The sequence below is a fragment of the Coffea arabica genome, chromosome 9e, assembly GCF_036785885.1.
Source record: "Coffea arabica cultivar ET-39 chromosome 9e, Coffea Arabica ET-39 HiFi, whole genome shotgun sequence".
Classification (NCBI taxonomy): domain Eukaryota; kingdom Viridiplantae; phylum Streptophyta; class Magnoliopsida; order Gentianales; family Rubiaceae; genus Coffea; species Coffea arabica.
The window spans coordinates 12,494,263-12,517,845 of NC_092327.1; the positions used below are offsets into that span (position 1 = coordinate 12,494,263).

Here is a 23,583-nt window from a genome sequence, read left to right on the forward strand (position 1 = left end):
AAAATAGAAAACAAGATCAGCAAAAACATTGTATTACATATAAAATTAACTCGTCAAAAAAATCACTAGTTCGACATTCTGTTACAATAGAAACTAGAAGCAATAGGGGTAGTTTTACAATTTTATTGGCGAAAAATTAAAAAAGAAATAAAAAGGAAAAAGAATGAAAAAATAATTTTAAAATTTATTCTAAGTATAAGCATACCAAATAAGGGAATTTCATTAAAATATTTAAGGGTAAAATTGTCATTTTAAATGACAAGGGATGTATGTATAATTTTTTAAATTTTTAGGGAGTTTAGTGAAATTGTCAGGAAATGCCCAAGGTATTGTGTAAAAAATATTGAAATGTGTTTTTAACAGGAAAGAACCAAATCTGAATATCTTCAGGTATAGTGAGCTATATGAGGATGCAAACAGAAGAAAATAATAGAACGAGAGGCAGATATTCCAACGTAGAAAGGGATCTTCTCGTTGTATCTATAGCTTTATCCATTTCATTGCTCCTTACCCATCCCTCTGTGAATATCTCCCAAGTTTTATAATTTCGACATCCACCTCTGTTCAATGAATAGATAAATAATGATTCAGCTTTCTTCATCATGCCATTCCTCATGTATGCGCCTAGAACAATGTTTGGCACCCTAATATCAATTGTCCTACACTGTGACTCCCACTCAAGAAATATATTTTCAGCTTCTTTAATATCACCAAGTTTCATCAAACATGAGAAGATGCACATGTAGTTCGCACATGTGATTCTGCCCTTTACCCCTTTGCTAGCTTTCCAGAGCCGCACAACTTCATCCTTCCTGTTCAAAGAGGTATAGATTGTTGACAAAAATAGATAACCAAGGCGATTACAGCTAGATAGTTTATTTTCTGCCTCTCTCAGTGCCCAAAAAGCCTGGTTAACTGCTCCTGATTTTTGGTAAATATTTGCCAAAGTAGATAAAGAGCTCCATCCCATCACAACATTTTTGTCATGTATCATTTCTTTGTAAACCTCCTCAGCTGATCCAACACCCGACAGCTCTGCACATGCATTCATCCAAAGGTTGTACGATAGGACATTTCTTGGTATTCGATTTTGTTTCATCTGCACTATGACAGCGAGGTACTTTTCTTTCAAGCGATACTTTTCTTGGTCTGAACCAGAAAGAAAATGTTCTTGGTCTGAACCAGAAAGAAAATGAGGGGGAAACAAAAGAACGGAAAACAGAGAAAAAGAGAGGAAGCAAGAGGAAAACAATGGTTGGGGAATAAAAAGGAATAAAAGAGGACAAACCACAAAATCCGATGAGCAGCCGTAATTTGGTGAAGACAATCTTCAAATTGTTGACCAAATGTTGGAGGAATTCAATTGGCACTTTTCTTTGTCTATAAACCAGAAAAGCAAAACGAAGGAGAAAGTAAGGGGAAAGAGAGAGAAAGCATGAGATTGTTGACCAAGTGGGCGGAAGAGTTGAATTCATGCTTTTCTTTGTTTGTTTTGGAAGAACACCCAGCAGGTAGACAACCCATTTTTGGCCACTGTCTCTAAAAGCTGTTCAGCTACTTGTTTGCTGCTCTTTTTCCACCGAAGAGAAGAGGAGCAGTGGAAGAAACGGGAAACAATGAAAAGGATAGGAGGATAATTCGACCCAACATGCCGGAAATAACCCTTAACAGTGATCTACTGTTTTGAGGTGATGTTATGTCTGGTAGGACAAAGTTGTAATTAGATGGTAAAAGACGTATGACCCTTAACAATAGTTCACTGTTCAGCCTAGAAGTTAAAATTTGGAGGGCATTTTTGACGAAAGAGATCTACTACAATTGGCTTCCTCTCCAAAAGCAGCCACGTGGATCAACGTGGGAGAAGAAGGCTTAGGTTTTTATATATATGTAAGAAAAGGAGATGCATGCCAAAAATGACGTGGCAATTTTCCTCCATGGCAACAAAAAGCAAAGGAAAAGATGATGGAGATTCGTTAGACGGCCCCTGCCAACAATTACATTAAACGGCTGCGATATGATGGATGTAGAAGCCCCGTGAGTCGATCGAGAGAAAGCTGGCCTGACCAAAATACCAATATCAACCCAAAATCATTGTAAAATGACATAAACACCCTCCCAAGCATGTCAAATCACAGCAGACGATGAATCAGTGTTCATTCGGCCCTCAGTGGCTTTTATCTGCTCCCACCTTCACCCCAAAATGTTTGTTCTATTATCAAAGTTAAAGTAATTCTTGATTTATTTTTTTTTTCAATGCTATCCCTACCTTTACTTATGTTTTATGTTAAATTTACATTAAATTTTAAATTTTGAAGGATAAAACCACTAATATCACAATCAAAATATCATTGTTCTATTTAAATATGCTATTTTTCCCATAAACTATTTTTATTTGTGAAATTTACAGTAACATACCTTAAAAAGAACTTAAAAAATACACTTAAAAAATTAAAATAATTTTTAAAATTCTTTCTTTTTATACACACCACCACCATCCACCACCATTAACCATCAACCACCACTACTAGCAGCTGCCACACCCTTGTTGGGGAAGCGAGAGAGGAGGTGGCGAGGGAAGGGAGAGGAGGAGGGGGAGGGGAAGAGGAGAGGAGAGAAGATGAGAGGATTAGGGGAAAAAGGGCCGAGAAGAGGGAGGAAGAGAGAAAGGGGAAAAAAGAGAGGAGGAGAGAGGAGGGTGGCTGCGGTTCTAGGTGACAGTCGTGGTGGATAACAGAAAATTTGGAACAAATTTATAAAAATATTTAAAAAATTTTAAATTCTAAAAACATTCAAAATACAACCTAAAAAACACTGAGTATAAATGAACCATTTGCAATGAAATTTTTTTACATACACCACTACATTAAAAACCCCATTTGGCAAGTTAGTATTTTGGTGTTTGTCTAAAACTTTATTGTAACTTACTGTAAAAGTTGTAGAAAAAATTTTTGAAATGTGTAAATTTTTGGATATTTTGAAATATATAGTTTAAAAACTTTGAAAAGTTTTTTAAGATTACTGTAGTTAAAGTTGTCAAAAAACTTGTAACAGACAAACTTGACCAAAAACTTGGGCCTCGTTTGGCAAGTGAGTTTTTTGGATGTTTGTCTAAAACTTTACTGTAACTTATTACAAAAGTTGTAGAAAGAATTTTTGAAATGTGTAAATTTTTGAATATTTTGAAGTGTATAATTTAAAAATTTTGAAAAGTTTTTTGAGGTTTCTATAACTAAAATTGTTAAAAAACTTGTAGCAAACAAATTTAACCAAAAACTTGCTTACCAAACAAGGCCTTCTTGCCAAATAAGGCCTTTTTCTAAAAAATACCTCTACAGACATCTAACCACAATATTAAAAAATTTTAAAAATATTTTGAAAACGTGTTTCTCATACAACAATTTCCCAATAATAAGTCACATTTATACATTTGGCACACAAAATTTTTCCCACTCAGCCGCTGTCATTGTCTAGCTACACCTTAATTTTTTTTTTTTTTTTGAAAAGAGCTGCACCTTTATATACATTCCAATTCCACTGAATTATTCCTTGTAAACTCTCTCTGCTCCGTCCTCCGCACGCTACTCTCCTCTTACCTCATTTCTTCCGCTTCTCTCTTCTTAACAAAACATAAATGGCAACTTTTATTGCGGTGGCGGAGAATGGCAATGCGGAGGAGCCACCGGAGTCGGCGTTGATATTCCTCGGCACCGGTTGTTCGAGTGCAGTGCCAAACGCTTTTTGCTTGATTCAACCCTCTGATCCCCCTTGCCCTGTTTGTTCTCAAGCATTGTCTATACGACCTGAAATAAACCCGAATTACAGGTTTGTTGTTGGTTAATTTTTTTTACTGATTTGAGGGATTACTTTCTGGGGAAATGTTTGCTGTTGTTAGTGTTATTGGGCAGTTGATGGTTAACTGTTATGAGCAATTTTTTATTTAGCTAATTAATTGTGCAGTCTTTGAGAGTTGGAAAATGTTGTTCGTTGGGAGTTTGATTTGGTTTGGATGGAATATTTGTCCCTTTTCTGTTGATTTTTTATTTTTGGCGGATCAGTTTAAGTGTTTGGTGGATAAACGAAGCTAAGCTTCTAATTGTCAATCGGAGAAAGCAAAAAATGTCGGTTTGGAAGGTCAATTATATGATATGGAAGTGGATTTGAAAAACTCAGATATTTACTGCTTGGTATTTGGAAAAGAACATGAGGCGCAAAGATATTATTTTAGTCTTTTAGAAAGGAAAAGCAAGTAAATAATAATTGATTAACTGGTGGTTTTTCTTTTGAAACAGCAGCATTGCTATGTCTAAACGGATATGCGTATATGGCTATCTGCATGATTTCCTCTTTGTTGTATGGCTGTTATTTCTATTTAGCTGTGGGAATTTTAGTTATGGCTGATGCTAAAGGTATGGCTTGTGTATTTTTAGGTGCAATACGTCTCTTCTTATTGATTACTGTCAAAAGGATGGTGAGCACAAATATATATTGATTGATGTTGGGAAGACATTTAGGGAACAAGTATTACGGTGGTTTACTTTACACAAAGTCCCACGGATGGATTCTGTGAGTTCTCTTTCTGCATTTATACGATACTATAGTCTTTTTCTTGTTTCAAACCTTTGGTTAGCTTTACAATTATCATGTTAGTAAAAAAAAAAATATATTTTCTGGTTAAGTAGAAAGGTTTGAATAGGTCAAAGAACGGACTTAGTTTGAAATATACTCTGTGTGAGTTTTGTAAGGGAAAAGAACCATTGATGATCTTGTGTGTGTTCATGGGAAATGAGATTCCCCATTGGTCTCTCAAAATCATTCAGATTCTTGTCACATAATCTATCAATTCTGTTTAAAAGAGATATAATTTTTGTCATTTTCCCCAGTTTGTCTTGTATCTTCTTGAACACATAAAGAGCCAAAATTTCAGAGGAAAATCTGAGTCTTCTGTAGCTTTCTCTGTTTTTTATTGACCCCACGATAGTGCTATTCTTGATGCATGTACAAATGGTAATAACAGTAGAATAACAGTGGCATCATTATTCTTTGTTTTACTTAAACATTTTATTTTATTGGAATTAACATTGCTAGATGGGTTGCTAAATTTTCTGGGTTACAATAAGCTTATATTCTTTTCATTTATTTTCCTTTAACTAAAATCTAATAGGCATAGATCTTAGCAAAGGGTTGCTTGAGGATTTCTTTCCATTATTTTTTTTTTCAGATATCTCTAGTGTTGGTTAGAATTAAATAGTTAGTATTAGTAGCTTGAATTCAACATAAGGGCATCTGTGGATGAAAACAAACAATAAAATTTGAGGTTGTTGTCAGTGAGAACATACATCAGATCCTTATTATGGTTGTAATCTGATGCTGTTATCATCTCCAGATTATTTTGTCTCATGAACATGCTGATGCGGTTCTTGGATTGGATGATGTTCGTGCTGTGCAGCCATACAGCGCGAAAAATGACATTGATCCTACTCCCATCTACCTATCTCAACATTCAATGCACAGGTTCTGTATAATCACTTTTGTGTTGATATTTAGATCTTTTAACGGACTCAACCTTGTTTCTCTTCACTTACATGCTACTATTGAGAAAGAAAAAAATTAAAATAACAACAAATATAATGGTAAAGAAATGCAATAGAAGTGAAAGGTTCTTTTACAACTACCTCGATTAATATGATTGGGTTTTAGGTTTTGGTTAACCTCTCCTTTCCATCAATTGTCGGTATCCTACGTAGAATGTTGCATTATGTCATCACAGTCTGTATGAAGAAGAATTGTTGGAAAGGAGTTTCATTTGAAAACAAATAAAATCGTATTTAGGAGGATACAATAGTCAAGAAACATAGGAGTGATTCACTTTACTACTGAGTAAATCAGTAAAGTGTTTTACTGGCTTTTTAAGGTGATAAAATGATTCTCGACTTAAGTTACTTTGAATTAGCTTTCTAAACAGATGATTCTTGATTATCATGTTAGAAGTTGGGAAGGGATTCTTTGTCATGATAGTTTTAATGAGTTTAGGTTGTTCTGCAAGAGGAAGAGGCAGAAGTTTAGATGATCCAATCGGTGTCTCTTGCACTTCCATGGAGACCTATCCTTTGAACTACCACTCGTGCCTCAACCTAAACTTCTGCCACATAGGGCTTATACTATGATATCATTAGGCAGCCAGCTTTTACCACCAAGACTGCTACAAACAAGCATACAAAATTACACACTTAAACACAACCTACACAAAGCAGCAAAGAAACCACAACCTGAGCCCTAACTTATTTCCAAGCTTGTCAACCTCAAATTTCTTCACATATATTGGCATCCTTAATTTTGTGTCCTGCACCAGCCCTTTGCAAATATAGTGGATCATAAACTTCTGCTTTGTTTTATTGAGGCCTGGAAGATATAGAATAAAGTTTTCCTATTTGGTCGGGAAGCAAACTTGATGATCATTTTGGCCTTTGAACTTTGAGTTACACCCTCTACCATCATATTTTAGATTTTAAGTCAACTCCTTCAGCATAAATTCCATTTTGCACCTTTGAACTACATACTCTTTTTGACTTTGGTCTCTAAATTTTAAATTGGGACACATCCCTAAACCATAAAACCAATCCTGTTTTAGTTCAACCATTGATAGAATGCAAAAAACTATTGCAATGAAATAAACCAAATCTTGACATGAAAGTAATATGAAGAGAACTAGAAACTACAAGTGTATGACACTCATCCCCTATTTTGTTTGCATATTTTCTTCATAAAATTCAGCAAGCATGAACACTTGCACTAAACAGATGAGTGTTCATTTTTGCTGAATATTATGCAAGTAAAATTTCTGGCCTTTTGACTGTAAAAATTAAATCTTAATCTCATGCATTGCTTTTTAATTAGTAGTTTATTACTGAGAGTTTGTCTGCAACATCTTAATCTTCAGTCATCTAAGTTTTAATTTTGCAGTTGGACTAGTGAGACATTAATCAAATATTGGAAGTTCTTATACAATAGATTAAAAGTGTTGCAACATTTTACATTGTTGTGAAATGAAGTGACGGGATTTATGTATAAACTAGAATGTCAAGTGTATTTTAAACAGTGATGATGCAGCAAATGGGTAAGAAGTTGGCATAGATTTAAGAATAGTCACTATTGACTTGGTTCTCATGAATTAGTAATTTTTTACTGAAAAACGACATCTGGTGGAACAGATAACTCTAATTTAAGCTCTGACACATCACTTGTCTTACATTTGTGACCCAAATTTGATACTACTTTCATTGACTGCATAATTGCTGATGCTTGGATCTTATTCCTTGGAACAGCATTGCCCAAAAATTCCCATATTTGGTTAATAAGAAACTTAAGCCTGGCCAGGAGATTAGACGTGTAGCACAGTTTGACTGGAAGATTATTGAGGAGGACTGTGAGAAGCCATTTGTTGCATCAGGACTAAAAATTATACCTTTGCCGGTTAGTTTTCTCTCATTTTTCTACTTTATATTCATATGCTACTACATACATAAAAATTATACCTTTGCCAGTTAGTTTTCTCTCATTTTTCTACTTTATATTCATATGCTACTACATGCATACCCTCTCATGTTTTTCTTTCTGGTTTCCAATTAGGTGATGCATGGCGAAGACTATGTATGTTTAGGTTTCCTTTTTGGTGGAAAAAATAGAGTAGCTTATCTATCTGATGTTTCACGCATTTTGCCAACCACAGAGCATTGTGAGTATTGGCCATACTGCATGGACTTATTTTTATGCTTTACCATCTCTGCTCTCGAAGTTTCATAATTCACATTTACTGAAGAATGATCTGAAACGGTGGTGTATGCTTTTAGATGAGCACAGAAAGCATCGTGTCAACTGCTCTCATGCCATTAAGATTGTTGTTGGGAACCAAGTTTGAACTGAAGTCCTTAAATTTTCGTTTTCAACTCCTCTCCCAACAACTTAGTCTGGTCGACCTTGGACCTTCTATGAATGCAACAGAAACTTCTGAATTTAGTTAGGAGCATAGTCTGTATTTTGTCTTACAGGGTAAATGGTATCCTTAGACAGGCAGCCTGATGTGATACTGCTCTGAGGTTTTTTCCAGACCCCTGGCATCTCTTTTTCCAAGAAAACTATCTCCTTCTGATTAAGAAATGTTAGTTTTATTGGAACAAGAGGTGTTATTAGTAACTTGGAATAAAGAATAGCAGGATGAAGAAGACCTTTGCAGTGGTCTAACATTCTATAGTGGAAGAGGCAGACCCAAAACAGTTGCAATGGGTTACAGAAGGATGAATTGTGCCAATTATCATAAGAGAGGACTGTGTAAAAGTCCCTCCCGGTTATATCAAGCACATTGATCACCTATTTAAAGGAATGAACTAAGAATAAGATTGATCAGTCTTGTCATTTTATCTCATCTTGCCTTTATCTGCAGCAGCGGTTTCACTAAGACAGAGAAATTTGCTTTATTTTTTTTAGACATCTCCAAGGATAGTGGTGGACAGCTGGACCTCCTCATTGTGGATGCACTTTATAAGGTCAGTCTCATGCAAAGTCTTACTTTGGGTTTTGTAAATCATCTTTTATAGAAATTTTCTGCTTTTTAGTTTTTACATCTATTCAAAGACCTATTAGTTGGGGAACATGTCTATACCTAATTTATGTTTATAATCCTCCACTTTAGCTGGATAATGTCACCACTGTCTGTATTCTAGCTTTTATTTGCAGTTCTTAGATTCTTTTTCCTTTTTTATTTGATTACATTTTTTGAAGACTATTGTGGAGTCTAAGTTCATAAATCTTCTTTTCCACCAAAATTTTACAAGCCCAATTCTCAGTATTGCCATGCAGAATAATTTCATAGAGAGCTTAGAAAGTTGAATTTTTTTTTTTTGTAATTTGTGGGAGTATTGTGATTTAACTAAAGCTTATTGGACCCTACTTCTTTTAAATCTTTTGGTCATAGTTTTTTCATGTTCAAGGTTTCCTAGCTAAAAGTTGTCAACACAAAGCTTTTTAGCCATGTTCTCATCTCTTTGTCTGTCAAGATTACTTTTATCAACATGAGGAAACCTAAACTGGATGAGTTGGGGAGAACTTGAGATAGAAAGGAAGTACAAGAGAGGGGCCTTATCTGTATGCTGCATTGTTTAATTAAGTATGGTTTGTTTAGAAGTTGTGTGTGGTGTTTATGGCGGTGGAGGTGCTTGGGGGTGGCGATTACGGTAATGGCTACCTCCCATGTGCTTCAATTGTAACTGGTGCAGGTTGTTGTGGTGATGGTCTGTAATAGTCAGCCTTATTCTGCTGCATGTAAATTTGCCAGATTACCATTATGTTGGAGAGTTCTTGTAGTTGCACCTATTCTTTCTTTTACATGGTGTGATGCAGCCATAAGCTGGGTGGATAAGTATTGTCATCTTCGGAAGCTTAAGAATAAAGCTAAGGGATCCTTTGCAAGCAAGAAGTTGTGGTCTTGAGTGATCTGCCCAGGGTGATTCCTGGTTCTAGTGTATTGACTACTCAATTTTCTGCATTTTAGTAGTTTCTAGAATTTAGGGCCTTAAGGGTATTTTGGTCTTTTAGTTGTTACATGAGATCTCGGCCAACTTCTTTTTAGGAATAGGAGTTTTATGAAACTTAACTGTTTATAATATTTATGTTTATATGTTATTTTAGGCAGTGAGATTAATGAATAAAAATTGAATAAATTTTGTTCTTCTTCACCCTTAAATCCCCTTCTTCTTCCCCTCTTTCCCACCATGTTACTGTTCGCGAGTACTGTTCATAGTCCTGTATTAGTTCCAGGATCCTGTCCTGTCTTCTTCTGCTAGCTCTAGCAGGCAAGTTCTCACCTGTATTGTCTTACATCACATGCCTCTGCACATTTTTGCAACCCAAATTTTTACATCACATCCCAATTTTTGATCTATCTTCAGTTCATGTTCCCAAATTTCTTGCTAGATATTGTGTCACTGAGCTGGTAAAAAATGACAGGAAACTTGCTCCTCTTCATCTAGGGTTGGGACATTCCTTCATAGATCCTTGTATATTTCCCAAGCACACTGTTGTTTTCGCATACTTATTACTCAGATGCTTGGTCCAATGACTTGCAAATTGTGTTATGTTTTCTCTAATGGGTTCTAACAGTTGAACTCCAGAATGAAAAGGCCAAGGCAGACATTGCATATAGACTACAGAGAAATTGTGGTCTCTCTCTGCTGCTCTGGCATTTAAAGTCTATTATGCTTGGAGTGAATGGTAATAAGGTGGGACTGTCCCTCAGATATGATCCACTGGAGATAAATAAGAAATTTATTTTGAAAGGAACGAGACAACTTTACATGAATAATAAGAAAATAACTTGGGGGTTGTTCTGATCATGTGATCCTGCTTCAGTTCCTTAGATTTCATTATGAAGGCATGGAAGGAGATCTTTTCTGCACTGTAGGAGGGTAGAGGAGCTACTGGATGGACATGTGGACTCTTTGATACTGAGACATATAGACAAAAGTTCCCTTTCTTTCTTGTTTTGGTGAATAATGTATATCTTTTCAGCTTGCGCCACGTTAGTGTTTGCTGCATCAAATTTATGCTTTCACTGTTTGCTATTGTATTTTGCATACACTGTACTTCCATTTTCTCATTGCATGAATTAAGATATTAGTTCACCTGGATGGGACATACTTGTATCTGTGCGTTGTGTGTGTTTTATGTTGAAGATTGTTCTTTTGGTCTTCCACTCTCTAAGGAGGCTCTCTTTCTACTTTTGCAGAAGGGCTCCCATAATGTTCACTTTTGCTTACCTCAGGTTTGTTTATTGTTTAACGAAGTTTTTATTGTTATACTTCTAGAAGTGTCTTTATTGTCATTCTCTTCTTCAATTGCAAATAACGTTGTTAACAGACTCTCGATGTGGTGAAAAGACTATGTCCCAAGAGAGCTTTGTTAATTGGAATGACCCATGAGTTTGATCACTACAAAGACAATGAATTTCTTAGTGAATGGTCTAAAAGGTATAATCTCTTGGTGTTTCTCATAGAGCTCCCAACTTTTGAGGAATCGAAGAAGACTTTGCGACTATTTATGATCTCTCTCTCTCTCAGGGAAGGTATACACGTCCAGCTTGCACATGATGGATTAAAAGTCCGAGTTGACCTGTAATGAGGTGAGGCCCTTGAATCACATAAATAATTTGGATTTCATGACTTAGGGAAAGTAGCACCAAACAGAGAATTTTCAAAGAATAAGCAAAATACTTGTGCAGTTAATGAATAAGAAGAAATGATTTCTTCAAAAAGCTTTTTCATTTGCTATTGTCTTTAGTAAGATGTTTCAATCTACTGCTTCACCCAAATGCTGGACGTACGGACAACTTAGCGTGATATTTTGTATATAAATGGTTTTCAAAGTGATAGTAAAGGTTAATAGGTAATCTATCCTTGACACCTAATAGTTCAAAATAGATTGGGGCTAGCACATAATGATTAGCTTGTCCAGAAGGATAACCTGAAACTTGGCTGGGGTTTTGTTTCGACACTTTTAGAGGGAAATTCTTGCCATTGTTGTCCGGCAAAGGTATAGGCATCTATATTTTCGGAGGAGTGCTATATTATGGTGAAGAAGAGGTGAATGGGAAGCATAGAGATGATAGTTTATTATTTCTATGACGCCAAATGCCATATCGGATGGATTATAGAGCATGAATAGCATAATTAGGGAAGGAACTAGGGGGTGGTGGGGAGGGACCCCCCACCCCTCCCCAAAGGTTTCGAAAATTCAGTTTTTCTCATTTACAATATTAAAAGTTTTCGAAAACTCTTTATTAATTTAAAATTTTGCCCCTGCAAAAACTTAAAAACTTTTTTGCATTATAAATTTAAGTTTACGTATATTAGAGTTCTCCACCTCAAGATAAATTTTCTGGTTCGTTTATGAGCATAAAGACGCAACAGATAACTATTGACCTACATTTTTAACATGCAAGATTATTCTTGATTGTGTTAGAGAACGTATTTTTGCTACAAGATTATTTTTTGTATAAAATATTAAAGCAATACTTGCTGATTTTGTCTTAAAGAAAATAGATAGGCTTATGAATGCTTTCAAATTTTTTGTACAGGCTAGTGTAATGGTACAGAACCAGTTGGAGGCAATGGTGACAGATTTGTTGCAGAAAGCAGTAAACTATTGCTCAATAGAAATGGAGTAGAATTGGTATTGAAAATGATTTGGTAATTCAATTTCTTAATATGAATGAATACAGACTGGAAACAATGGATTCAGAGATAGAAGGGGAAAAAGAGTGAAGGAATAAAACGTGAGAGGGAGGGAGGGAGATTGGCAGAGCCAATCTTTCTTTACAAGTAATTGGACAAATGACAAAATGCTACCTATCACTAAGATTTCTTCTGCTTTTATGGTTTTCCCGGCTAACTAACTTCTAAACTAACCAATGAGCTGAGGCCAGGTGGATTCTAGAATGATCCGTCCCACTTGTTCATAACAGAAGCATAATTCTGTTTGGAGCCAAGAAAAACGTGTTTCCTGAATCACGCCTTCCCTTTCTTCGGTTTGATCAATCGCGCCATCCTTTTGCCGTAGACCACGCCTTCACCTTTCTTTAAGCTGAACTGGAAAGACTTCTGCACTCCATGACAGTACCCCCTCCTTCACAAATATCTTGTCCTCAAGATTGAAACTGGGGAAACTGCTTCTCAATATCCTCTGCGAATTCCCATGTTGCCTCTGCTGGATCTGTTCCCCACCAGTGAATCAGCCATTGTACTGCAGCAGCATTCCCTTTCTTGACTATTCTCCTATCCAGCACTGCTACGGGCTCTACCCTCAAGTGCCCTTTTCCATCGACTTCCGGTAGCTGTAAAATAGGTGTAGTCTGTTCTCCAACTTTTTTCTTCAGTAGTGAGACATGAAAAACAGGATGTATTTTGGACCCTGTTGGCAGCTTCAGCATGTAAGCAACCTCTCCAATCTTTTTTATTACTTCAAAGGGCCCATAGTAACGTGCTGATAGCTTGGTGTTGCTCCTCATAGCTACAGAATTTTGCCTGTAAGGTTGTAGTCTTAAGTATACCCAGTCTCCAATTTCAAATCTCCTTTCACTCCTCCTTTCATCTGCATACCTTTTCATCCTTTCCTGAGCCTGTGCTAGATTCTGTTTTAGTGCAATGTCGACCTTATGCCTTTCCCTTAGATAGTCTCCAACTACAGCCACCTTGGCCTGAGTGTAGGGTCCCAGGGCCATCTGTGGAGGCGCCTGCCCATACAGAGCTTCAAAGGGTGTCATTTGAATAGCTGTGTGGTGACTGGTATTATACCACCATTCTGCCATGGCCAACCAGTGGTTCCACTTCTTTGGTTCTAGATGGGAGAAACATCTGAGGTACATTTCCAGTACCTGATTCACTCTTTCTGTCTGGCCATCAGATTGTGGGTGATAAGCTGTGCTGAGGTCCAGTGTAGCTCCCAGTAGTGTAAATATCTCACTCCAAAACAGACTGGTGAAGATTCTATCCCTGTCTGATAGCATGCTTTGGGGTATTCCATGTAACCTGACTATCCCATCCAAGAATATTCTAGCAATTTTTGGGGCATCAAAGGGGTGCGATATACTCAGGAAGTGAGCATACTTGGTGTACCTATCTACTACTACCATGATGGTGTCTTTTCCCTCTGAGTTAGGTAACCCTTCAATGAAATCCATGGTGACATGGCTCCAGGGAGACTGTGGGACTGGCAGTGGCTGCAGTAACCCTGGATATGACACATGCTCATCCTTACATTTCTTGCAGACATCACATTCCAAAATAGCTGTCTTAATGTCCCTGTGCATACCTGGCCAGTAGAACAGCTGTTTAGCCCTCAGAAAGCTAGCTTGTATGCCAGAATGTCCCCCTAACTGTGAGCCATGTAGAGTGCTGATCAGTTTCTTTCTTATCTCTCCCCCAGATCCCACAGCTATTCTTCCTTTGAACTTCAGAACATCATTATGGTAGCTGAGGTTAGGGACTTGATCTGGTTTCAGCAACACCTCCCTGATGCTATCTTGTGCCCAATCATCCCCTTGGTAGCTGCTAATCACTTCTTTGATCCATTCTGGCACTACAGTTGATATTGCAGTACAGTCCATTCCTTGATCACCTCTCCTAGACAAAGCATCTGCCACTACATTCTCTTTACCCTTCCTGTAGTGGATCTCATAGCTCAGCCCCATGAGTTTAGTTAGCCATTTTTGCTGCAGGGGGGTGGTAATTCTTTGCTCTAATAGGTACTTCAAACTCTGATGATCTGTGTTGATGATGAAGTGTTGACCCTCCAAATAGTGTCTCCACTTGGTGACTGCTGTGACAAGAGCCAGTAGCTCCTTCTCGTAGATGGATAACCCCATATTCTTTGGTCCCAACCCCTGACTGATGTAAGCTATTGGTCTCTTGTTCTGCATGAGGACTGCCCCTATGCCCTTGTAGCAGGCATCAGTCTCTACCACAAAAGGTTGGTTGAAATCAGGTAAGGCCAGAACAGGAGTGTCACTCATGGCCCCTTTGAGCTTCTGAAAAGCTTCCTCAGCTTCTCCTCCCCACTGGAAGCTGTCCTTCTTGAGCAGTGCAGTCAAAGGCTTGGCTATGCTGCCATACCCCTTGACAAACCTCCTATAATATCCAGTTAGGCCTAGGAATCCCCTCAGTTGTTTAACATTCTCTGGTCTAGGCCATTTCACCATTCCCTCTATCTTCCCAGGGTCAGCCTTCACCCCCTCCTCTGTGATGATGTGCCCCAAGTACTCCACCTGTGCCTGAGCAAAAGCACATTTGCTCCTTTTGGCGTACAGCTGGTGCCTCCTGAGGATATCCAGAACCTCTGCCACATGCTTCAGATGCTCCTGTAAACTTGAGCTATATATTAAGATGTCATCAAAAAATACCAGTACTGATTTCCTCAGCTGTTTTTGGAACACATGATTCATTAAGCCTTGGAAAGTAGCAGGGGCATTGGTTAGCCCAAATGGCATCACCTTGAACTCATAGAGTCCCTGATGGGTTCTGAATGCAGTCTTGGGTATGTCTTCAGTCTTGACCCTGATTTGGAAGTACCCTGCTCTCAGGTCAATCTTGGTGAAGTACCTGGATCCATTCAACTCATCCAGGAGCTCATCAATAAGGGGTATTGGGTATTTGCTCTTCACTGTAAGCTCATTCAATTGTCTATAGTCTACACAAAACCTCCAGGTGCCATCCTTCTTTTTAACTAGTAGTACAGGGGATGCAAAGGGGCTGTTACTAAGCTGGATGATGCCATTTCCCAGCATCTCCTGCACTAGTTTCTCAATTTCAGACTTCTGGACGTAGGGGCATCTGTAAGGTCTTATCTGGAAGGGCTTGGATCCCTCTTTCAAGGTGATAGAATGGTCATGACTCCTTTCAGGGGGTAGTCCCTGAGGTTCCCTGAACACATCCTCAAACTCCTGCAGTACCCTCCCCATTTCTGGGGGTATGGCTTCAGTTTCTGGTACCTCCTCAGTTACTGCTTTTAACTGAGCCAGGATCCCATAGGTTTGTTTCCTAGCCCACTTGTGCAGTCTACTACCTTTTATCAGCTTTAATTGCACCTGGTGACCCTCCCCCTTCAACTCCACTTGTTGTTTCCCTTTTTTGAACCTCACCCTCAGCCCTTGGAAGTCAAATTCCATGGGACTGAACCTGGCCAGCCAGTCTACCCCTAATACCATATCACAACCCCCCAACTTCAAGGTATTGAACTGGTGTTGAAACTCATATCCCTGCATTTTCCAGACCACTGGCTTAACTAGGCCCCTGGACTGAATCTTCTCTCCATTAGCTACCCTGACCATTAGGGAGGGTCCACTGCTGATTAGGCCTAGGCTTTTGGCCAGTTGTTCATCCAAAAAACAGTGAGTACTTCCACTGTCAATCAATGCAGTGACAGTTCTCCCTTTTATGGTCCCCCTCAGTTTAATTGTTCTATGCTCCCCACCCCCAGCCAATGCATGCACAGAAACCTCTATGTGTTCATCCTCCAGTCGACCCTCAATGCAGTCACAGAATACTTCAGGGTCAGTCTCCTTTTCCTCCTCAGTGGATGCAGAGTCCCCCTTTTCATCAGTGACTAGCAAAAAGTGAATGTGGGATTGCTTACACACATGGCCAAGTGTGTAGGGTTCAGCACACTTATAGCATAGTCCCTTCTCTCTTCTGAGGTTGTACTCACTAGGGGTGATCCTCCTGAATTGGTTCTGGTTGCTGTTTGGATATTTATGGTTTTTGATGGGGTGTTTGTCTGACGTTCTGGGAGCAGCAGAGCTCCCCTGGTTATGGCTTGGGGTGTGGAATGGGGCTTTGTGTGTATGAATAGTGCTGGGTAGGCCTTTATGTATTTTCTGCATGGCTTTTAAATTTTTTTCTTGTAACTTAGCTGCTTCTATTGCATCAGCCAGAGTTAGGGGCTTGGCCATTTTTACCATGTTAACTATTTCTTCCTTCAAGCCACTTAGAAAACATGTTTTATAGTAAGAGTCAGCCAAATGAGGGAGTGAAGGCATTACCAGTGCTTTGAGCAGCTCAAACTTTTCCAGGTAGTCAGCAACAGATCCCTCCTGATTGAGTTTGTTGAATTCTTCAATGGCCTCCTCTGGCGTGCCTTCACCAAATCTCGCACATAATGCAGTGGCAAATTCAGCCCATGGAATGACTCCCCTGCCACTGAATACTCCATGGAACCAGGTATCAGCCCTGTCTCTTAGGTACAGCTCAGCAATCTCAGACTTCATGTTTTCTTCCACTCCATTGATCTTAAAATACTTGTTAGCTTTGCGGATCCACTCCCTTGGATTATCTCCTGTAAAGTTAGGCAGCTCCATCTTAGGCACCCTGGTGTAAGATCTGCTCTCCTTCCAATCTGATCTGCCCTGACCTTCCCCTTGTGTTTCTCCTTTCCTGGGGCCTACTATCGAACTGCTACTTTCTGTATCCTTATCCTTGCCATTCAACTTGGCCATCATCTGAGCCATCATAGACATCATGCTCTCATACTTTTGGTCCAGATTTTTGAGGGTCCTTTCCGTACCTTCTTGCCTGTGTTCTAGTACCTTGACCACACTTCCTAGCTCAGACAGATCCTTCTTCAATGCTTCATCTTGTGACTTAGCCATCCCAATGGCTCGTAGCTGAGCTCTGATACCACTGTAATGGTACAGAACCAGTTGGAGGCAATGGTGACAGATTTGTTGCAGAAAGCAGTAAACTATTGCTCAATAGAAATGGAGTAGAATTGGTATTGAAAATGATTTGGTAATTCAATTTCTTAATATGAATGAATACAGACTGGAAACAATGGATTTAGAGATAGAAGGGGAAAAAGAGTGAAGGAATAAAACGTGAGAGGGAGGGAGGGAGATTGGCAGAGCCAATCTTTCTTTACAAGTAATTGGACAAATGACAAAATGCTACCTATCACTAAGATTTCTTCTGCTTTTATGGTTTTCCCGGCTAACTAACTTCTAAACTAACCAATGAGCTGAGGCCAGGTGGATTCTAGAATGATCCGTCCCACTTGTTCATAACAGAAGCATAATTCTGTTTGGAGCCAAGAAAAACGTGTTTCCTGAATCACGCCTTCCCTTTCTTCGGTTTGATCAATCGCGCCATCCTTTTGCCGTAGACCACGCCTTCACCTTTCTTTAAGCTGAACTGGAAAGACTTCTGCACTCCATGACAGCTAGCAACATCCGGTGATGTATAGCCACAATATACATGCTATTGACCCTGTACTGATTAGAAGTTGAAATTTTCTGAAAGATGTCCTCCGCGTATAATCTTACTAATTCTCAAAATGGAGCCAAAAGGAAAGGCGTTAACCTGATTTTGACCAGATTTATATTACACACTCCAATAGAGAACATAATCAAGTGTTGTTACTCTGGTTTGACATGTTACATCATCCTCGTTTTGTCATTAGAGATTTACTTGCAACAAATATAACTACGATAAACTTGCTGGGGGACATAATGCTCTACCAAAGAATTCATCTGTAATGTCTTATCTGGCACTAGATCATAACCACGCTGGTGAATCAAGTTTCAGTCAATAGAGATGAAGATGTACAATAATGATATGTGAGAACAATGGGGAACCATAGTTATTGTAAAAGAATATAGGCTATTATGTTTGTTCATATGAGTTCTATGCTTCTTGTTCATTTATGACTGCGTCTAATATAGACCTGTGTAGCCAATAGAATAATAATGGACTGCAGGCTGCTACCAGCTTAAACACCAGCACACTTTCATATGGATTTGCTGTTTTTGTATCAACGCAAAATCTAGGTTTCTCGAATTTATTTGGTGAAGATTTTTTAAATAGGAGCCAAAGATGTAATAGCCTGAAAGGAATCAAGATGTATGGTGCTTGAAGTTGAAGCTGATCGTGTGATGCCAAAGTTTCTGCTGGCCTGTTACTCAGTTTGGATTAGTTATTTTTGAGGGTGTTTTTGAAATATTTTACTGTAACAGTGTATGTGAAAAATTTTTATTATAGATATTTTTTGTGATATTTTTGAAGGGGTTTTTGGAATATATTTTGAGGTACCTTTTAAAATTAAAATATTTTTAGGATCCTTTTTAAAATTAGTACTACGGCCACTGCCACATCCCCACCCACTTCTGTCACCACTCCCTCCCTCCTTCCTTCTCATCCCCCTCCCTCTTCCTTCTGCCTTCTCCCCTTCCCTCTTCCTTCTCCCTTCTCCCCTTCCCCTCCATCCCCTCGGCCCTCCCCTCCTCCCCTCGATCTGGTACCAGATCGAGGCCAGAAAGTCGCAGATCGAGGCCAGAAAGTTGCGACCTTTTGGTAGTGATCTTTCTGTTACTAGATCGTGGCCTTTGGTTGACTGGAGGTTGCAATCTGGTCTTGAATAGATCGAGGTAGGGAGGGAGGGTTCGGGGGGGGGGGGAAGGAGGATGAGGGAGGGGGTGGTGGCAGTGGTGGGTAGGGGTGGTGGTGGTGAGTGAGTGATGGTAGGTGGTAGTGACAGATGAAAAATGTTGTAAATTTTATTTTTTATTTATATTTGTGAATTGTTTTTGATATATTGTATGGACAAGATATTTTTTAGGTTGTTTCTATTTGTGTATTACTATAGAATTATATTTAAAAAACTTTGAAAAATAGACCAATCCAAACGGAGCCAATTTGCAGGAAATCTATTTTGCTCTGGTTTTGCTTGGATTTTTGCAGGTTTTATCAAGTACCTGATCAAAATACAACTAGTTAAAGAAAGGTCCCGCTAAAACATTGGGACACTTGCCATTGAATTGCAAATACGATCTAATAGACAAATCAATTGCAAATATCATAATCAAAGGTATTAAGTTGTATAACGTTTAACTTAGAATTTGGGGAATGTAATGCAAGTTGAGGACATCTTGGTCAGAAACTTTGGTGGAGACTATTAGTCAAACGGAAATTAGAAAGTTATTCATTCAAAGAAAATCTATTAATCTTCACGTGTACCTTACTTATTTTATGAATAATATTAAACTAAAATAACTGTATGCACAAAAGTTTTCAAAGATTAATGTAGTATCTGAACACTTAGATACATTCATTTTCTAAAATAAAAATATTCTTGAATATGTAAGAATATTGTTTCACTTTTTTCTCCTGTAAATTCACAACAAATACTAATAAAAAAATGTGCTAATGTACGAGTTAAAATATTTGTGTGAAATTAAAATTAATTTCTTATAGCAGTCATGTCCAAGTTTATAGCTTCGATTTGTTTTTCCCCTGGAGACCTTACCATCCGCTTTAATCTCAGTAACCTTAAAGTGTAAAAATATCAGTGAATGGTCACACGAGTCATCGCTGCTTGCTGTACTTTTCAGGCTTTAGAAATACAAAAGAGAAAAAGAAAAGTAATAACAATAATTAAAAAATAGAAATTGAAAGAAAAATCACAGAAAAATAACCAATCTATCTCCTTCGCTGAATTTCTTATCCACAACCTTGCCTTGTCAACTCCTCGAATTCCTCATCTGTAGTCTTGAGCATCAATGGCAGAGGAACCTTCACTCTCTTCTCCAAAGCCGCTATGTTCCTAGGCTTTATCCTCTTCTCCAAACTAAAAGCGAAGTACTGAGGAAACTCCTTCAACTCCTCCAAACTCCCCTCCATCTCTTTAGCAAAGTACTCAAACTTAGGCTTGAAATTATTCTCAATGCTAAAAGTGAACAAACCTGGACATCTTAACACCATTCCCACAGCATCAGCCCTTGAAAATCCTATACTGACCAAGAAATCCAGCTTAGGAATCAGGGTTTTCTCCACACTAGAGACTAACAACACCGGGTCCTGATAAGCCAGGGCATGCAAGTCCCTGAACCCAAGTCTCTGAAGGTAAAACAGAGCTGGTTTGAGCTGGTCTCTCACACTTGAAATCAATAATCTGGGACACTTGTTGATGACCTTCCTATAATGTTGATCAGGTACTCTTAGGTCATATGAAAGAAAGTTAAAAACAGGATTCAGTTCAGTTTTGATGTCAGATGTTAAAATCTTGGGACACATTCCAAAGATTCTGCCCAAGTCCTTTTGGTGGATCCCTTTGGATTCCAAAAAGGTAATTATGGAATGAATGGAGTCTAAAGAAGTTGTATGAAGACAAGGGTTTTGAGAGAGTGCTTTACCCGAATCAACACCCATTATTTCCAGGCAAAGGATCTTTTCCTTGAATTGGAAAGAAATGTTTGCATGAGTTGGTTGCCAGAGAGGGTGTTTATGGAGGACACTTTTGGGTTTGGCTGTTAAGACATGGACCGGATGATCTTCTGAATTGGAGGGTAAAGATGAAGGTGTTGAGATGCACATTGAGGGATGGAATGCTGTTGCAGACGTTGTTGGCATCGTGGAAAGGAATAGAAAGTAGCTATGGAAAAGAGAGTCTGCAATATTGGTGTTGGCTCGTTTTTAAGATCCTTTTATCTGATTTGGCAGCTACAGGTGGCAAATCATTGTGAATTTATTGGATATGACAAGATTGCCTCGGATTGGATGAGGCCCACAATAACCTTTCAGCTATTTGCCTCATGCTCGTGCTCTCTTTCCTCCTTTTTTTTTTTTTTTTTTTTGATTTGGTAATTGAGGGAAAAAATTCACTTTTCGTTCTTAAACTTTGAGTTAGGGACACATTTCGTCCCCAAATTTTTAAATGCACCATATTTAGTACATAAATTAATTATTTTTTGCCATATTTAGTTCAAAAATGGTAAATTGCTTAATTTGGATGGAGAAAGTCACGTGTTTGGCACGTGGCCGTCAAGTAAGAACAATTTCTCAGTCAAAATCAACAGCTACGTCAATTTTTCTCCATCCAAATTGAATATTTTACCCTTTTTGGACTAAATGTGGTCCAAAATAATTAATTCATGTAACAAATGTGGTGCGTCTAAAAGTTTAGGGCCGAAATGTGTCCCTAACTCAAAGTAAATTTTTTTCTATAGTTGAGGTTAAGTCCTCAAGAATTGGAAGTCCGAGTTCAAATCCCTTTCTCTCCCCATTTTTTAAATTACACCATTTCCCCGTTACATATCTAGAATGGGAAGGTCCATGCTAGGGGTGGGAAAAAGTACCCGTAACTCAAAAACCATCATATCCGATCCAATTCGATCCGATGCAAAAATAAGGATACTTGATTTGTATTATTTTATTGGGTCAAACGAAGGTTGGATACCCATTTAGATGTAGGGCGGGTTAGGGTCACATAATTAAAAATTCATGGGTGCTTGACCTACCTTGCATATTTATTTTTTATTTTTTATTTTTATACACATACTATAAAATAATATTTTTAGAGTTAAATAAGCAATTTCATTGAACAAATTGCATTACAAATAAGGAAGACTATAGTTTGTTTACAAGATTCATTTGTAGAAGTCATGATCTTATATTTTTAGAAAAGAGTTTAATTAATGTGGAATATATAATTAAAAAAATGTGTTATTTATTTCAAATTTTAATTGATTTTGAACTCTTTTAATTTTTTTCCTTGTATTGCCGTCGCATGTTTGTTTCTTGTTGAGAGACTTTTTTTGAGAAAAAAATCTTTATTAAATCTTGTATGAATATGTAAAATATAAAATTAAATTAGCATAAATTATTTTTTTAAAATTAAATGATAAGTGGGGCGGAACGGGTATCCGTTGACTCGATCATATCTTAGTGGGTACCCGATAACCAGGTATTCACTGATATGCGAGGTTGAAAAGGGTCAGAAAATAACTTACCCACAAGGTATGGGTCGAATCAGTCAAATGATGCGCGAGGTGGGTACCAGACCCGTACCCGTCTCTAGTGCATTTGGTTCGATCCGTGTCCATAAATTAGATTGCAGAGCAGTTGACTTTGTCAAACGCAATATTAACAGAGGGTTTGACCGGTCAAAATCGGGAAAATTGGATATTTTCAATTTTTTGGTTGTTTAATGCATTTTTTTTTTCTTGTTTTTCACTATTTTCAAAATTTTATTAACTTGTCTTGATTTGTATTTTTTTTTTTTAAAAAGATCGATAGTTGTTCTTGGTAGTGAGTTCCCCTTTCATCGATAGTGACTTGTGTTTGATAATCATAACTTTTATAGTATTTCAATATGATATTTGAATAATTTGGACAATTATAAATGGTCTCATGATTTTTTTAAAAAAAATTTCCGTAACAATCTTACTTTCTACATTTTGTCAAATAAGTTTGATGAATTTAGTTATGAAATCATCAAATTTGATTTAAAGTTTGAGCACATATTATACATTTTTTTGTAGGTATTTTTTTGTGTAGTTTTATTATATATGTAATATATGCAACCATTCTTTTTTTTTTTTTTGGTGTCAGCACGATAATTCCTATTTTGCACTTACTCCTACTCTACTCTCATTTGATACATAGAAATGGTCTGAAAAGGAAAAGACTTTTGAACTTGTCCATTGCATTCCATTCTAGCATTTGATATGCTTCATTTAAGTGGAAAGCCCTTTCCCCCTAAAATATCCATTCCAACTTTTTCTTGGAATCTCATTCCTCAAAAAAAACTTGGGGAAAGCCCTTTTGATGGAGACCAAGATGAGCAGCCAGCTATGCAAGTCGAGAGGGTTTGAGTGCCTTTGGGACCGGTTACATGAGCATGAGCCAAGCAGCTTTGTGATACACTTCAAGGGTTGGTGCTTGCTGTCCATGACCAAGTTAATGTTCCAAATATCATTGAAGGTCTTGAAAATAAAGATTTGAGGGTTGTTTATCTCCTCCAAGTTAAGGAAGTTTCGGTCGAGTCAATTGAATTTCATGATTGAAGCCAAGTTGATTAAATTAGTTTCATGATTAGCTAGTTATTAAATTCGTTAGTTAGTTAGTCTTTCCACTAATAGTTTTATTTGGCTATTTTAAATTGCTAATTATAGTCGAATTAAGGTGTCCCATTTGATTTAAGAAAGTCGTTATTTAGTCTTGTGTCCTGTACGGCTATTAATAGCCTAACGATGACATTTTTTTCAATAATAAT

General features: G+C 37.8%; 3 protein-coding genes across 7 annotated transcripts; 1 reads left to right on the forward strand and 2 right to left on the reverse strand.

The window, feature by feature from the left end:
• Positions 1 to 298: 298 nt before the first annotated feature.
• On the reverse strand, positions 299 to 1,631 carry LOC113709992 (pentatricopeptide repeat-containing protein At5g27460-like). Its single transcript, XM_072066411.1, has one exon. The coding sequence runs from the start codon at positions 1,097 to 1,099 to the stop codon at positions 401 to 403; it is 699 nt and encodes a 232-aa protein (XP_071922512.1). The 5' UTR covers positions 1,100 to 1,631; the 3' UTR covers positions 299 to 400.
• Positions 1,632 to 3,483: 1,852 nt separating this feature from the next.
• Positions 3,484 to 18,587, forward strand: LOC113710543 (putative hydrolase C777.06c). 5 transcript variants are annotated; one of them, XR_011821345.1, is made up of 12 exons: positions 3,485 to 3,822; positions 4,428 to 4,563; positions 5,384 to 5,511; positions 7,323 to 7,470; positions 7,627 to 7,732; positions 8,482 to 8,540; positions 10,778 to 10,813; positions 10,909 to 11,018; positions 11,109 to 11,170; positions 12,125 to 12,219; positions 16,613 to 16,780; positions 18,399 to 18,587. XR_011821345.1 is itself a non-coding variant. In XM_027233606.2 (10 exons), exons 1-9 carry the CDS (start codon positions 3,632 to 3,634, stop codon positions 11,164 to 11,166), a joined length of 972 nt encoding a protein of 323 aa, XP_027089407.1. In that variant the 5' UTR covers positions 3,484 to 3,631; the 3' UTR covers positions 11,167 to 11,170; positions 18,399 to 18,587. The 5 variants fall into 5 exon arrangements, 2 of the variants coding, with proteins under 2 accessions (XP_027089407.1, XP_027089405.1); XR_011821344.1 differs by having other exon boundaries at positions 16,613 to 16,760; XR_011821346.1 differs by lacking the exon at positions 12,125 to 12,219 and having other exon boundaries at positions 3,484 to 3,822; positions 16,613 to 16,760.
• A 1,296-nt stretch (positions 18,588 to 19,883) lies between these two features.
• LOC113709253 (transcription termination factor MTEF1, chloroplastic-like) lies at positions 19,884 to 20,983 on the reverse strand. The gene has a single exon (XM_027231976.2). The coding sequence runs from the start codon at positions 20,937 to 20,939 to the stop codon at positions 20,031 to 20,033; it is 909 nt and encodes a 302-aa protein (XP_027087777.1). The 5' UTR covers positions 20,940 to 20,983; the 3' UTR covers positions 19,884 to 20,030.
• Positions 20,984 to 23,583: the final 2,600 nt, after the last annotated feature.

Excerpts from the sequence above, each read along its gene's own strand:
- LOC113709992 (XM_072066411.1), bottom strand. The coding sequence starts at position 1,099 with ATGAAACAAAATCGAATACCAAGAAATGTCCTATCGTACAACCTTTGG.
- LOC113710543 (XM_027233606.2), top strand. The coding sequence starts at position 3,632 with ATGGCAACTTTTATTGCGGTGGCGGAGAATGGCAATGCGGAGGAGCCA. Across the intron at positions 4,564-5,383 it reads AAGTCCCACGGATGGATTCT|ATTATTTTGTCTCATGAACA; the intron begins GTGAGTTCTCTT and ends TATCATCTCCAG. Across the intron at positions 8,541-10,777 it reads TTGTGGATGCACTTTATAAG|AAGGGCTCCCATAATGTTCA; the intron begins GTCAGTCTCATG and ends CTACTTTTGCAG.
- LOC113709253 (XM_027231976.2), bottom strand. The coding sequence starts at position 20,939 with ATGCCAACAACGTCTGCAACAGCATTCCATCCCTCAATGTGCATCTCA.